Genomic DNA, 15,647 nt, shown 5'->3' with positions numbered 1-15,647 from the left:
GTTTCGTAATGTTTCTAATTTGCCTCTCAGGTATTTTTGTGAAGTTATGTTGTTGGTGAACGTTAATCATATAGTTTATCGTCTCATTTAAGGGCAAATATTGTAAAGAAACTATGAAAATAAGATCAGTGTTCTGTCTCCTACTGTCTCCTGTCTGGATCTGAATTATTACCAATAATAAATTATGATTCTGTCAGGAACGGCATTCATCTTTTCATTTGTTCTTTTTGGTAGCAGAGTCTCACATTGTCAAAAGAACGATTGATGTTTAGACTTTTGTATTATTATTGCCTCCATTTGGAGGGGGCGGAGTTATCTCACCTGATTTGTGTTACCAATCCCCCAGGAGGATTGACTTTACAACTTCCTGGTTTGTCACCTCACTCTTTTTTTTTGTTGAGTTGAATCAACTTCCCAGTATGAGTTGAATCATTTAAATAATCCCAGTATGAAATGCACTTAACTGATTCCAGCTCTTATTTAAATAATTGGGCTCCTTAGGGCATGGATGAAAGATACCAGGAAGGGTCACACTTAGACTCTGTCTGACTGTCTGTTCTGTCTGACTGACTGTCTGACTGTCTGTCTGTCTGTCTGTCTGACTGTCTGTCTGATGTTCTGGATGTAAAGTCTCTCTGTGATCTACTTGTAAACTAGTTCAACTGCTCTCTGACTGAAAACTAAAACAGCACAGAACAGATGGTTCAACATGCTGTTTTATATATGTGTGTGTGTGTGTGTGTGTGTGTGTGTGTGTGTGTGTGTGTGTGTGTGTGTGTGTGTGTGTGTGTGTGTGTGTGTGTGTGTGTGTGTGTGTGTGTGTGTGTGTGTGTGTGTGTGTGAACCTTCCCCAGCAGCCTCTGATGACAGCAGCTGGACTCACATCACTCACATCATTTATATTTCATACAGCACTCTGGAGGTTTTGGTTCTGGTCCATTTGGTTCTTAAGACCAAGACCTGACCCAGGACCAGAATCAGGTCGGTCAGGGGGACAGGGGGAAAGTCTATTTCTACATAAGATGTGAAAAGAATGTGAAAGAAATACTCTTACTTACTTACTCTTAAACATACTTAATTCTCTAATAGTATAAATATATGTGTCTGATGTTGTTTTTGTCCAAAAATAAAGTTAAATTCCTCTTTAAACATTCTTAAAACTACATGTAAATATTATTAATTATTCACAATGTCTCGTACTTCATTAATCAGCCCTGTCTCCTAAAGCGTACATTCTCACAAATAAGTTTCAAACTGTTTCAAACTGTTTCAAACTGTTTCAAACCGTCCCTTACACCTCTACATGTGTCTCATTAAAAAAAGTCAAAATACTTTCTGACAACAAATTATTCTTTTGTGGTTTTTTTTTTTCAAACACTCAAAATAAAAATAAAACCTGTTTATTTAGTGGAGATTTAATCACTGATAAAATTAAACAGGTTCAACCAAACAAACCAGTTCTTCTGTCGACATCAGTTATCTATATATATTTATAACTGCTCTCACACACACACACACACACACACACACACACACACACACACACACACACACACACACACACACACACACACACACACACACACACACACACACACACACACACACACACTGTCTTACCTCTGAACTTCTTTGGAGGATTCTCCAGATCTCCAGCTCCTGGTTCCACCACACAGCGGTCATCCACCAGCCTGCAGACAAGAACCAACGAAGAAGAAAACGTCTGAGAGGATCAATCCATCAGAAACCAATCAGCTGATTTATCGATGATGAAAATAACTCAACTACAACGAAATATATGACATGTAGAGCCTCTATTTATTTTCCAACATTGGTAGCACTTGTGGAAACATTCTGGACATTTAGATTCAATTGTTTTCCAATTTTTGTAAAATAAATTATCAAAGAAATTCAACTTGCAATTTTATCTTTTTCACGGTTTATTTCATCATAACTGTGTTATTCTGCACTAAAGACATGTTTGAGTTCTCTCTACTTCTAGTCACGATTGTTCTGTTTCCATAGAGGAGCAGAAGTTCACACTGAGACGTAAACCGTTAATTCCAGAATAAGGGGAAGGGGGGTAGCTTGGGGAGCATCTTTTATTGGAGACATTTTTGTCATTATTGTAAGGACCCACAATCATCTTAAGAAAATAAAAAAAAAAAAAACTACTTTTACCGTACTTATTAACAAACCGAGGTGTAGCTTAAAACAAGTAAACCTTATTTATTGTCTTCATTTACATTCATTCATATCATCTAGGAAATAATAAATTAATATTTAATTTTGCTATCAAGCTGTGTAATATGTACTATAATACTTTATGATAAATATTACGTTACATGAAGAAATATCGACAAAAGAAGAATAAGACTTCGATTTCATATATCCACAATAAAAAGTATTTTTTTTATCTACATTACAGACAAATCAGTTTTTAACTGCAGAGTCTTTGATTCTATTATCTGTCAAATAAAAACAATTGTTTCTTACAAGAATTTAAATGATTTAATGAAGTAAAAGTACGAGTATAACTGTAAAAAATATTCCACCACAAGTACAAATCCTGCCTTCAAAATCCTGCACAGACGTAAAGGAGGAGACCTACAAAGTAGCATAAAATGGAAATACTCAATTGAAGTACAAGTACCTCAATCAACATATTTTAGTAAATAAACGAGTTGTATATTTTTAATAAATGAATCAAACTGAAACTTTAAAAGTGAGGAATTACCGACTTAAAAGAAAATATTAGTCGAAAATAATAGTCTGAGTCCAGAGGTAAGAGGAACATGTGTGTGTGTGTGTGTGTGTGTGTGTGTGTGTGTGTGTGTGTGTGTGTGTGTGTGAGTGTGAGTGTGTTGTGTGTGTGTGTGTGTGTGTGTGCGTGTCTCATTAGAGACCCTCAGTGTTTAAACAGAGGGCCTCAATAGTGAGACACACCCACACACACACACACACACACACACACACACACACACACACACACACACACACCTGGCCACCTGAATGTAGGTAATGTGTTTTTGAGTGGACAGGTAATCCTGCTGTCTGCAGACTGTCTGCTCTCTGCATGTAAAGAGGGATTTAAGACAGTCTGTGTGTGTGTGTGTGTGTGTGTGTGTGTGTGTGTGTGTGTGTGTGTGTGTGTGTGTGTGTGTGTGTGTGTGTGTGTGTGTGTGTGTGTGTGATGATCCTCCTGCTGGTTTTCTCTTTTCAGAGAAAGCTAAAGTTGGACTTTTATTGTGAAGTGTTTCACCACCTTCAACTTCACAATAAAAGTCCTTTCACCAACATTGAGGTGTGGACCGCAGGGGATTGTGGGAAAAAACCCAAAGTTCATAAATCTGAGGATCATCTGCTGCTTTTATGAGCTCTGTTCAAATAAAGAAACAAACAAGGAGGACATCGTCCAGCTGAATGGGACTGTTCCTGCATTCACTCATTCACATTACATTTATCTCTCTCTCTCTCTCTCTCTCTCCCTCTCTCTGTCTCTCTCTCTGTCTCTCTCTCTCTCTCTCTCTCTCTCTCTCTCTCTCTCTCTCTCTCTCTCTCTCTCTCTCTCTCTCTCTCTCTCTCTCTCTCCTCTCTCTCTCTCTCTCTCTCTCTCTCTCTCTCTCTCTCTCTCTCTCTCTCTCTCTCTCTCTCTCTCTCTCTCTCTCTCTCTCTCTCTCTCTCTCTCTCTCTCTCTCCCTCTCTCTCTCTCTGTCTTCAGAAGTCTGTCTCCCCCGACCGCCCACAGAGTCGGCCGTCTCTCAAACATCCACTCAGCTCTTTTGTGTGTCGTCCAGGTGTGTCCCAGGTGTGTTCAGCAGATTGCTGCATTCACAGTCTGTCCGTCACTCTCAGGTGTGTTGACTCAGTGTGACTAACGTTTAGCTGTAACGATTCACAGAAATCTGATTTAATCACGTCTCTATTGTTTCTTTCCTTTTTCATCTCTAGAAGTTTTCTTCCATTCCATTTCCAAAGACTGAAACAGATCTAATGAAGACGCATCGATAAGACCAGCTGTTTGAAAGGAACATTAAACATCTGTGTTGGTAATAATCTGATGTCTTCATGGTCACATCTGAGTCTGATCGGTGACTTTTGCTGCATGTCGTCCCAAAAATAAAGGAAAATATTCATCAAATCTATGGTTCAGTTTTTTGCAGAGGGAAGTTATTAATTGTGGATGAAGACAAAGGAAAACAAACTACTGCAGACGATCAGAGTTGTGACTCTAAAACAGACACAAAAAACTAATTATGAAGATAAAAATTCACTTTCACAACTTTTCCAGAGATTAATGATATTTAACTTTAGTGCAAATACAAATTCAGCAGATAGGATTTGTTTCCGGTCCTCTCTCTAAAGGTTTAATGTGTGTAAAATGTGGTTTGTTTTCTCCACTTGTTCCTGTTCTCTCTCCCTCCCTCCTCCTCACCCCTGCAGGAAAAACAGATTTGAATATAGATTTGTATGTCTAAATAGATGCAGGTGATTTCCATCACAGAGTGAACCTGCAGGACGAGAGACTCGATCAGCTCAGTTTGAGTGTTTCTGACCTACAGAGAAACTATTAATATGAACGGTTAATAACTGTTCATATGAACGGTTAATAACTCTTCACATTAACGGTTAATAACTGTTAATAAGTGACAGCTTCCGTCTCAGTTTCACCCTTTTTCTTTTATACATTTCCACATCTGATCTGAATCTTATCCAGAGATCAACAGAACTGCCCGTGTGCAGCCGTAATGTTCCGCTTTGTGATTTAATAAATGATCAACTGATATGAATGTTGAATGCTGAAATACAAACATGATGAATCACACAAAGAGTCCTGCTTATTGATTTACAGCTCGGCTCAAGAAGTATCAGCCAACAAAAGCCACAGATGTCATTTTAATATTCCTTCAATAAGTCAAAAAACTAAATGTTAACAACTCTCTGAAAAATATACAAATATTAGCAGGTACTGCGTTTAATGTATTTAGTGTTACGGTTTACTTCTTCTTTAGATCTGAGACCTTTAAAGTCATCTAAATAGTTTCTGTGTTGGAGGTAGAAGATTAAAGGAACCTGAACTCTGAGAAGGTTTATAAATGTTTCTTTTAAAGTATGCATGTATAAAATAAAAAGAGTGCAGACAGAGTGAGATGTGAGTGGATGAAAAGAGAGTATTTAAATACATCAAACTGAACTGAAGTCGCCTCTAGAAGTCTAAATAAAAAAGTTTCTGTTCTCATTTTAAATTGAATTTGGGATTATTTACTATTTACTTCATCACTTTATTACATTTTTATTCTGATGTTTAACTTGAAACTTATTTTATTTGACTCTTTTTAAATTCCTTTGTGGTTTTTTCTTTGACATCATTATGTAAAGCAGCTTGAATTGCTTTGTAGATGAACAAATAAACATCCGACCGCAGACAATGACTCAGCGTTTAGCAGTGATACGATCAACCTTTATTCGTCCACAGACCACAGACGACAAACCGACCGGAGACGTGAACGTTTGTGCTCAAATAATAAAATAGTGAATCCTCAGCTTCCTGTTGGTTTGATGCCACAGAATTTGACTGTAAGGAAATCAGCAGGTCTCTGTGTGCATGTGTGTGTGCTTTATGTGTTTTATCCACATTATCATTATTATTATTTATATTTGTGTGTTTTATTTGAAAAATGTTTTATTTTATTACAGTTTTAAGGTTTATTATCAACTATATATGTCATTGTCACTATAAATATATATTTAAAAGATGTGTCATGTATCATGTAAATAATAAGCCTTCTTTTCTACAAGTATATTTGCATGTATATGTACACATATGTGTATTTTTAAATATTTTTTGTGCACAAATGGAAATGTTTTCTTAGAAATGTCTGGATGCATTTGATCTTAACATCACACTGGTTCAGTGAAGAAATGCACATTTTCTTCTGTGCAGTTTTTGCAGATTCTCTGTGAGAGAAGCTTCTGGTTCTCCTTCTCTTTGTGGTTTTTATTGCAGAGCTTCAGGTGAGTCAGGTTCACTTTGTTTGATTAAACGGGCGGAGGATGGACAGGATGGAGGCTTAAGGAAAGATTATTTACATTTCTCTTGTCTGACACTGTTAATGTTTGTCACCGTCTTAGTTTAGCATGTTAGCATGCTAAATCAACACAAAGTACAGCTGATGGGAAAGTCACTAGTTTTGCAGGTTTTTGGTCATAAACCAAAGAATTGGACAAATGAAATGTTAACGTGATGATGAATAGATTTAAAGGTATCCTGCTAGTGTTAGCTCCATGTTCACTTCACAGTAAATTAAAATGAAGTAGTAGTTAATATTCTTTTGATTGCTCTAGCAATGCCGACATGCCGTTAACACTTTTGGGAGACGCTCACATTCAAAGTGACTCCAAAGCTTCCTGTGTTAAAGCTGCATTCTCTCTCCTGTCCACCAGGGGGCGACTCCTCTGGTTGTATAGAAGTCTATGAGAAAATGACTCTACTTCTCTCTTGATTTATTCCCTCAGTAAACATTGTAAACATGAGTTTATGGTCTCAATCTCTAGTTTCAAGTCTTCTTCAATACAGCATGATGTTCATTTAGTAAATGATGCTCCATTTAGAGTCAAACAGACCATAAAGCAGGGGATGCTTTAGGGCGGGGCTACACACTGATTGACAGGTCCACACCAGAGACGTATACGGCGTCTCTACGTCACTCCTCCTCAGTCCATATATGGTCACTTCCTGTTCACTGGTTGCAAAAAGTGAAGATGGCGACGGCCAAAATGATAAACTTGAGGCTTCAAAACGTCTACAAACCAATGAGTGACGTCACAACGACTACGTCCACGTATTATACTCAGTCCGATCTGCAAACTGATACGTTCAGTTTCCGGTCAGAGGATCTACAAAGATATTCCAATTCCTCCTGAGCAGAACATGAAAGATGAAGCACATTTTATGTCCATCCATCCAAGTTGTTTCAGTCTGAACAACAGTGAAGGAACAAATAATCAACTCTGCATCCCAAACACCATGGATCTACATTTAGAGTGCATGTTAGCTGCTACTGCATGCTAAACTAACATGTTGAACCCAATGACATCTCCTTCCTTACAGCTGTTAGCGTATGACGCTAGTGAGGCTAAAAACGGTGACCTATTGTTCTATTCAGATCGACCAGAGCCAGTGAAAGTCAACAAGTGAAGCTGAACGCTATGCAGAAGCTGAAAGGTCAAGATGGAGTCAAATGCAAAAGAATGAGTGAAAGACCACAATCCTGGAATAACACACACACACACACACACACACACACACACACACACACACACACACACACACACACACACACACACACACACACACACACACACACACACACATTGGAAATCTCTCTTGGACATATTTGATACCACTTCCTTTTCCTGCCATACAAACAGACATAGCTGCCACTTTCGCTGTGTGTTTGACAGTAAAACCTCAGAGAAAGTTACAGAATCATCGTTTTACTGCTTCATGTTATAACTGACGACAGTTTAGACCTAAAAAAAGACGAAAATAGACATCAAGAATGAGACTTGAACCTAGAATCTGCAGAACTGAAGACAGGAATTAACACACACTTTAACAATAAGAAGTAAAAATAGAACATTTTGAAAGACATTTTGACAATTTGGCTGCTACTGCCAGATGACTTTGTAATGTATCTGCAATATAACCAGCAATAAGTAAGCTGTATAATTGAGGTTCATTTGTGGTCCATAGGCCACATGATTTGTGTGCAAAAACACAAAATATATATATATATATATAATGTTGACGTTCTCTTAGAAAATGAGGCAAGCTATCACTTCTCTCTTTCAGTATTTGACATTCATGCCCATGTAAAGGTCACAGACATGAGAGCAGCTACCGGTTCTCTTTTTGGACTCTGATTGGCATCGCTGATCGCCTCCCAGCCTTTCTCTGCTTAATCCTCCTGCTAGAGGCTCAGTCTCTGCACTTATTTCACATTAAGTATGTGTTTGCACCGGTGCCCTGTTTCAGTGTTCGGCAACTGGGTTCAGTCAGCTAACAGTAACACTCCAATCAAACTCAAAAACAAGCGGCGACGTATTCAGGCAATTCACTTAAAGTTGTCGTATAAAACACGTCATACAATCTGATGTTTGTCCTCATAGCAGCAGCTGAGACAAGTTACGTTAGCGGTTAGCCAAACATATTGTCCCAAAACAATTAAAGTGAGCCAACTACAAAACAGTGATGTACGCAACTTATGGGTTTGTACAGCGTCATGAAAAACACTCCAATCAAACTCAAAAACAAGTGGCGATGTATGCGAGCAATTTACTTGAAGTTGTCGCATAAGACATGTCTTACAATATTACCAAAAACTAAATTAATCTCACCAACTGTGTGTCCACGTAACAGCAGCTGAGACTTCCAGTACACACACTGGTAGTTACCTTAGCCGTTAGCCAAACACACCGTCCACAACAAATAAAGTCAGTCAGCTAACAAACAGTGATGAACGCAATTTATGGGTTGTAAAACGCCGTGAAACACGCTACATTCAAACTCAAAACAAGCGGCTATGTATGCAAGCAATCAGCTGAGTTGCGGTGAGGTAGTGTCTGTGCTGGTAGTTCCGTTAGCTGTTAGCCAAACACACCACAAACTGTTTCTCCCCACTGTAAGCACAGAGTAGCAGCTTAGAGGCGGTGATGCACTCAGCTGTGTTTTCACCCCTGTCGGCCTGTTAAGAGTAGTGAGTGAGGAGTCAGCAGGCCAGTCAGTGACAGAATAAAACAGGTAATAAAAGGTGTTTTAAGAAAGTGTGAGTCACTTTAATCACCAGAGGTCCCTGAGCATGCAGCCATAACTGGACTCCCAAAATCTGATGCAGTTTGCTAAGAAATAAGCCGTGGACAGACACAGAGATGCACACTCACAGTCAGTCAATGAGTTATGAATCGGACCAGACATTTATTATAATATTTCAGTGCTGAACGTTTTTACACTCTATGCTGTCACATACATCTATACTACAGTCCATACTGTAAACACTGACCTATAAAGTGTATTTATACTATAATCTATACTGTACACATCACCTCTATATTGTATTCACTATGTTCAAGCCTACAGCTGTTTATTCTTCTTATGTCTACTATGAGCATAACTTTAACTTATACCTGCACTTAATATTTATACGTACATGTATATCTAGAATAGTCATATTTCCCCTTCGCCATTTATTGTACATTTGATATTTACAGAATTCATTTTACTGTTTATCCTGTACATTACTCTGCACTCTGGGCTTCTAGATAAACTGCGTTCCATTGTCTCAGTACATGTAATCACCTGTACTGTGTGCAATGACAATAAAGCTGAATCTAATCTAATCTTTAATACTCAATAAAGTATGTCGGTCTGACACTGAACAATGACAATATGGAAGACACCATGAAAGATAATAAAGTTTAAACTAAGTCACTGTAGATAATCGTCAGTAATACGACGTGTTGAACTCGTAAAGTCTGTCGGCTGCAGACGAGTGTTATTGTTACACCTACAGCCACTCACGAGTAAAAACAAAGCTTTATTGTCTTTAGCGGCTAACAACGGCAAAAATAAAAATTAATACAAAGTTGTAATGATTTCACTTTAACAGGCAACAACCTGCCTTTTGATGGTTCAGGTGTGTGTGTGTGTGTGTGTGTGTGTGTGTGTGTGTGTGTGTGTGTGTGTGTGTGTGTGTGTGTGTGTGTGTGTGTGTGTGTGTGTGTGTGTGTGTGTGTGTGTCTGTGTGTGTGTGTGTGTGTGTGTGTGTGTGTGTGTGTGTGTGTGTGTGTGTGTGTGTGTGTGTGTGTGTGTGTCTGTGTGTGTGTCTGTGTGTGTGTGTGTGTGTGTGTGTGTGTGTGTGTGTGTGTGTGTGTGTGTGTGTGTGTGTGTGTGTGTGTGTGTGTGTTGGATTGTTCCATAGTTCCCTTGATGTTAAATTCCAGGACTTCCCAGAACTTGTTAGTCTGAGCTTCTCCCTGACCTGTGAAGCATCCTGGTGAACCGATGCTTTCAGAATGAACCGGTTTGTTCCACATCAACGCAGACCAAACATGTTAAACACAGATAGACTTCAATTTGGCAAACCGCCAAGGTATTTGAAGGGCTGTCAAAGATATTTATTTATTTATTTATTTAGTAAGCTTGTTTTATTTAGCGTCACATTTTAGCATTTTTTTAAATAATGAATCCTTCCAAGAAAACCAACCGGCGTGATGGAAAAGCATGTTTTCTTTGAACAAACGCCCAAAATACATTGTTTATCACAACAACATCTGTAACAACGACATCTTTCCAACGGTCCTTAAACACATCATGTGTGACCAACGTTTCTGTCAGAAAAAGCAGCCAGAACAAAGCTTCTTTAACCCTAACCCATGTCTCATTTCAAATAAACCGTTCACTTTAACCAGATTCTGATAAAAACATTAAATTCTGAGCTCCTCAGTGAAACTATGAAGACATGATTGATTCATCTGAGACCAACAGTCATGTGACAACAAATCTGTGAAACGTTGACTGAACGTCAGGCTGAACACAGAGAGGAGAGGAGAGGAGAGGAGAGGAGGAGAGGAGAGGAGAGAGAGAGGAGGAGAGAGAGAGAGGAGAGAGGGAGAGGAGAGAGGAGAGGAGAGGAGGAGAGGAGAGGAGAGGAGAGGAGAGGAGGAGAGAGGAGAGGAGAGGAGAGAGAGGAGGAGAGGAGAGGATGTAAAATGTTAAATAGATCAATATATATAAGAACAACATTGGTAACACTTATGGACACTTATTATAGATTCTATTGTTTGGTATTTTTTGTAAAGAAATGATCAAAGAGAAATATTTCTGTCATTGTAACTGTGTTATTCTGCACTAAAGACATGATTGTTCTGTTTCCATAGAGGAAAGAGAAAAAGCCCAGAAACTGCTGGATTCAGGGTTAACTGCAGTATCTGTTCGCTCTGCTATCAAGAGAAGCTCCAAACTCTTTGCATGAGTTGCTAAGTGGCATGTTGTGGAGTTTATTACGCTGCATGTTCTCCTTTATCAGCTGAAGAAAACTATGAAACAACCGGACTGAGAGCGAACCACAAGGAGGCATCAAATCCTCTGATGATGAAACGTTAATTAAGGAAGCCTTCTGATATTAAACTAGATCTGTATACAAACACAACATACAGGATGCACATCATGCGTTACCATGGTAACCAGGGCTGTAACGCTTCCTGTGTTCATCGTGCTGAAGGTTTGTACGCCGTTAGCATCACGAGCACCACAAGCTAATTGTGGTGTGAGTAGATAAGAAGATACTTTATTGTCCACACGGGAGAATAAGGGTTTGTCACTCTTTGCAAAAGAAGGAACTGCTGGTTCCAGGTCAGTTCAGCAGCACAGAGAGAGAGAGAGAGCGCTGTGAAGGTAAACGCTCCAGCATCCACACGCTGTGCTTCAGATGTTTGAATATATTCAAAGTGGAACTCAATGAATCATTCCTCCTAATGCTGAAGATTTATCTTTTATCATTCTCTGTATTTAGTATTTTTAGTTTCACACCATAAGAGACGCTCTTTCCGTTTTATAGTCTGTTGAGGCCTGTTGCATTCTGGGAAAGAGTTTGTCCAGTGTTCCAACAGTTTAACGCACAAAATGTTCCTTTTTTAAATAATGAAAATAGTTTATTAAGTGGAATAGATGTCCGTTCATAATACATGAAACAAACTGATCAAGATGTTTTTGAATTGAACCGTGACTCCTGCATACTGTTACATACTTATATATATACATATATATAAACTGATATATGTATATATATATATATATATATTACATACTTATATATATACATATATATATAATATATATATATATTACCTGTGATCTCAACCACAACATGAAGAACTCAGATGAAACAATTATTGATCAGCTGCCACTATTTTAATAATCAGTTACTTATTTTAACCATTTTATTATGAAAACATACCAGTCGTTACCTCATTGTGTTGTTTTTCTGTCTTTTTTACGAGCTGAATATCAATAAGCATGAAGACGACACTAAGAAACTGACTTACATAATCTATTATTAATCATAAATTCATTATCATTCACATAGATTCTTAGAGGAGCTTTTACTTTGCTCAATATTAAGAATGTAGGCCTCCTTTAGCCAGAATAGTGGAGGAAAACTTCAGTTTGTGTGTACATTTAAGTTTTTACTTAAGTAGTACTAGTAGATTTAAGTAGATTTAGAGGAATGTCAACTGTGTCCACTGATACTGACTGATATTGTGCTGAAATGTGCCTTTAATACGATACTTTAATAACTGACTTTCTGGGCTAAAACAACAGGTTTATATCTGAGAGGAGCTTTTACGTTTCAGGCTAAAGGGGGCCAGAAATGTAGAGAAAAGTAGTAGTTTTCTTTTGTAGTAGTAGAAGTATATACATTGTACATAAGTACATGATAATGACAGAAATCATGGTGTAATGTGCCTTTAATTACTATATTTAACTATATTTTAAGCTTAAGGAGGTCAGAAAAGTTAAAAAAGTAAGTTTTTATTTAAGTATTTATAGTATATTTAAGTACATTATACATAAGTACAACTGTGTCCACTAATACTGACAGATATAAAAGTGAAATGTGCTTTTAATTACTATATTAAACAGCCGGTTAAGAGTATTTTAAGCTTAAGGAGGTCAGAAAAGTAGAGAAAACTTAAGTCTGAGTATATATTTAAGGTTTTACTTAAGTAGTAGTAGTATATTTAAGTACATTGTACATAATTAACAACTTTTTCCACTAATACTGACTGATATAAAAGTGAAATGTTCCTTTAATTACTATATGGATTAAACAGCCGGTTAAGAGTACTTTAAGCTAAAGGAGGTCAGAAACATAAAGAAAACCTTAAGTATGTGTTAATATTTAAGTTTTTATTTAAGTAGTAGTAGTATATTTAAGTACATTGTACAAAATTTACACTGTGTCCACTGATACTGACTGGTAATATGGTGAAATGTGCCTTTAATTACTATATTTAACTATATTTTAAGCTTAAGGAGGTCAGAAAAGTAAAAAAACTAAGTTTTTATTTAAGTATTTATAAGTATATTTAAGTACATTATACATAATTACAACTGTGTCCACTAATACTGACAGATAATAAAAGTGAAATGTGCCTTTAATTACTATATTAAACAGCCGGTTAAGAGGATTTAGCTTAAAGGTCAGAAACGTAAAGAAACCCATAAGTTTGAGTGTATATTTAAGGTTATTTAGCAGTAGTATATTTAAGTATACTTCAGTAGTAGTAGTATATTTAAGTACATTGTACATAATTTACACTGTGTCCACTGATACTGACTGGTAATATGGTGAAATGTGCCTTTAATTACTATATTAAACAGCCGGTTAAGAGTATTTCAGGCTAAAAGAATGCCAGAAACATAAAGAAAACCATAAGTTTGAGTGTATATTTAAAGTTATACTTCAGCAGTAGTATATTTAAGGTTATACTTCAGCAGTAGTATAGTTAAAGTTATACTTCAGCAGTAGTATAGTTAAAGTTATACTTCAGCAGTAGTATATTTAAAGTTATACTTCAGCAGTAGTATATTTAAAGTTATACTTCAGCAGTAGTATATTTAAAGTTATACTTCAGTAGTAGTATATTTAAAGTTATACTTCAGCAGTAGTATATTTAAGTTATACTTCAGCAGTAGTATATTTAAGGTTATACTTCAGCAGTAGTATAGTTAAGGTTATACTTCAGCAGTAGTATAGTTAAAGTTATACTTCAGCAGTAGTATAGTTAAGGTTATACTTCAGCAGTAGTATAGTTAAGGTTATACTTCAGCAGTAGTATAGTTAAAGTTATACTTCAGCAGTAGTATAGTTAAGGTTATACTTCAGCAGTAGTATAGTTAAGGTTATACTTCAGTAGTAGTATATTTAAGGTTATACTTCAGCAGTAGTATAGTTAAGGTTATACTTCAGTAGTAGTATATTTAAAGTTATACTTCAGCAGTAGTATATTTAAAGTTATACTTCAGTAGTAGTATATTTAAAGTTATACTTCAGCAGTAGTATATATTAAAGTTATACTTCAGTAGTAGTATATTTAAAGTTATACTTCAGCAGTAGTATAGTTAAGGTTATACTTCAGTAGTAGTATAGTTAAGGTTATACTTCAGCAGTAGTATAGTTAAAGTTATACTTCAGCAGTAGTATAGTTAAGGTTATACTTCAGCAGTAGTATAGTTAAGGTTATACTTCAGTAGTAGTATAGTTAAGGTTATACTTCAGTAGTAGTATAGTTAAGGTTATACTTCAGCAGTAGTATAGTTAAGGTTATACTTCAGTAGTAGTATAGTTAAGGTTATACTTCAGTAGTAGTATATTTAAGGTTATACTTCAGCAGTAGTATATTTAAGGTTATACTTCAGTAGTAGTATAGTTAAAGTTATACTTCAGCAGTAATAGTATAGTTAAGGTTATACTTCAGCAGTAGTATAGTTAAGGTTATACTTCAGCAGTAGTATAGTTAAGGTTATACTTCAGCAGTAGTATAGTTAAGGTTATACTTCAGTAGTAGTATAGTTAAGGTTATACTTCAGCAGTAGTATAGTTAAGGTTATACTTCAGCAGTAGTATAGTTAAGGTTATACTTCAGCAGTAGTATAGTTAAGGTTATACTTCAGCAGTAGTATAGTTAAGTTATACTAGTAGTAGTATATTTAAGGTTATACTTCAGCAGTAGTATAGTTAAGGTTATACTTCAGTAGTAGTATAGTTAAAGTTATACTTCAGCAGTAGTATATTTTATACTTCAGCAGTAGTATAGTTAAAGTTATACTTCAGCAGTAGTATAGTTTCAAGTTATACTAGTAGTATATTTAAGGTTATACTTCAGCAGTAGTATAGTTAAGGTTATACTTCAGTAGTAGTATAGTTAAGGTTATACTTCAGCAGTAGTATAGTTAAGGTTATACTTCAGTAGTTCTGGTGGTACTGAGGTCTGAGGAGCACCCGGCTGGTTCTGGTTCTGTCCCTGGATAAAGAACCCTCTCCGGTTCTGAAGGTGTGAACTCACCCCAGGGTGCTGATGAACCCGCTCACGGTGCCCTCCGCGTACAGGGACACGATATCCCCGATGTGGAGGAAGCTGGAGGCAGAGTCCGACATCCTGCAGCCGAGCCGGGTCCTCACGACGCACACACGGGTCCAGGGAGTCCCCTCTGTCCCACCTGTCTCACCTGTCTCACCTGTCTCACCTGTCCCACCTGTCTCACTCTCTGAGGAGTGAGAGAGGACCGTGTAGAAACCAGAAGTGAGTCCTCCCCGTGCAGCTGGAGGAGTGAAGCTCTTCTGGTTCAGGGTTCAGTCACTGCCGGGGTCACAGAGTCTCTGAGGAGCTGCAGGATCCAGACCGGCTGCGGACAACAGGTCCAGCCCAGAGCCCCTCTGTGCGTGTGCGCGTGCGTGTGCGTGTGTGTGTGTGTGTGTGTGTGTGTGTGTGTGTGTGTTGGGGGCGTGCACGCTCAGACTCCTGCATGAATAACCAGGAAGTGAGGTGAGGTGTCGATAAGACTGACACACAGCTTCAAGACT

General features: G+C 37.4%; 1 protein-coding gene across 1 annotated transcript in view; it reads right to left on the bottom strand.

Annotated features, from left to right (window-relative positions):
• LOC129114362 (inositol 1,4,5-trisphosphate receptor type 3-like) overlaps nucleotides 1-15,221 on the bottom strand; it is a gene marked incomplete at its 3' end in the record, with an annotated part of 27,605 nt that extends 12,384 nt beyond the window's left edge. Inside the window, 2 exon segments of the mRNA XM_054626644.1 lie at nucleotides 1,621-1,691; nucleotides 15,130-15,221. Of these exon segments, the coding sequence (XP_054482619.1) occupies nucleotides 1,621-1,691; nucleotides 15,130-15,221 (163 nt within the window).
• Nucleotides 15,222-15,647: the final 426 nt, after the last annotated feature.

This window comes from Anoplopoma fimbria, unplaced genomic scaffold, assembly GCF_027596085.1.
Source record: "Anoplopoma fimbria isolate UVic2021 breed Golden Eagle Sablefish unplaced genomic scaffold, Afim_UVic_2022 Un_contig_10347_pilon_pilon, whole genome shotgun sequence".
NCBI classification, from domain to species: Eukaryota; Metazoa; Chordata; class Actinopteri; order Perciformes; family Anoplopomatidae; genus Anoplopoma; species Anoplopoma fimbria.
Note: the sequence above shows the minus strand (reverse complement) of the source record. Positions and strands in the feature narration are given on the sequence as shown.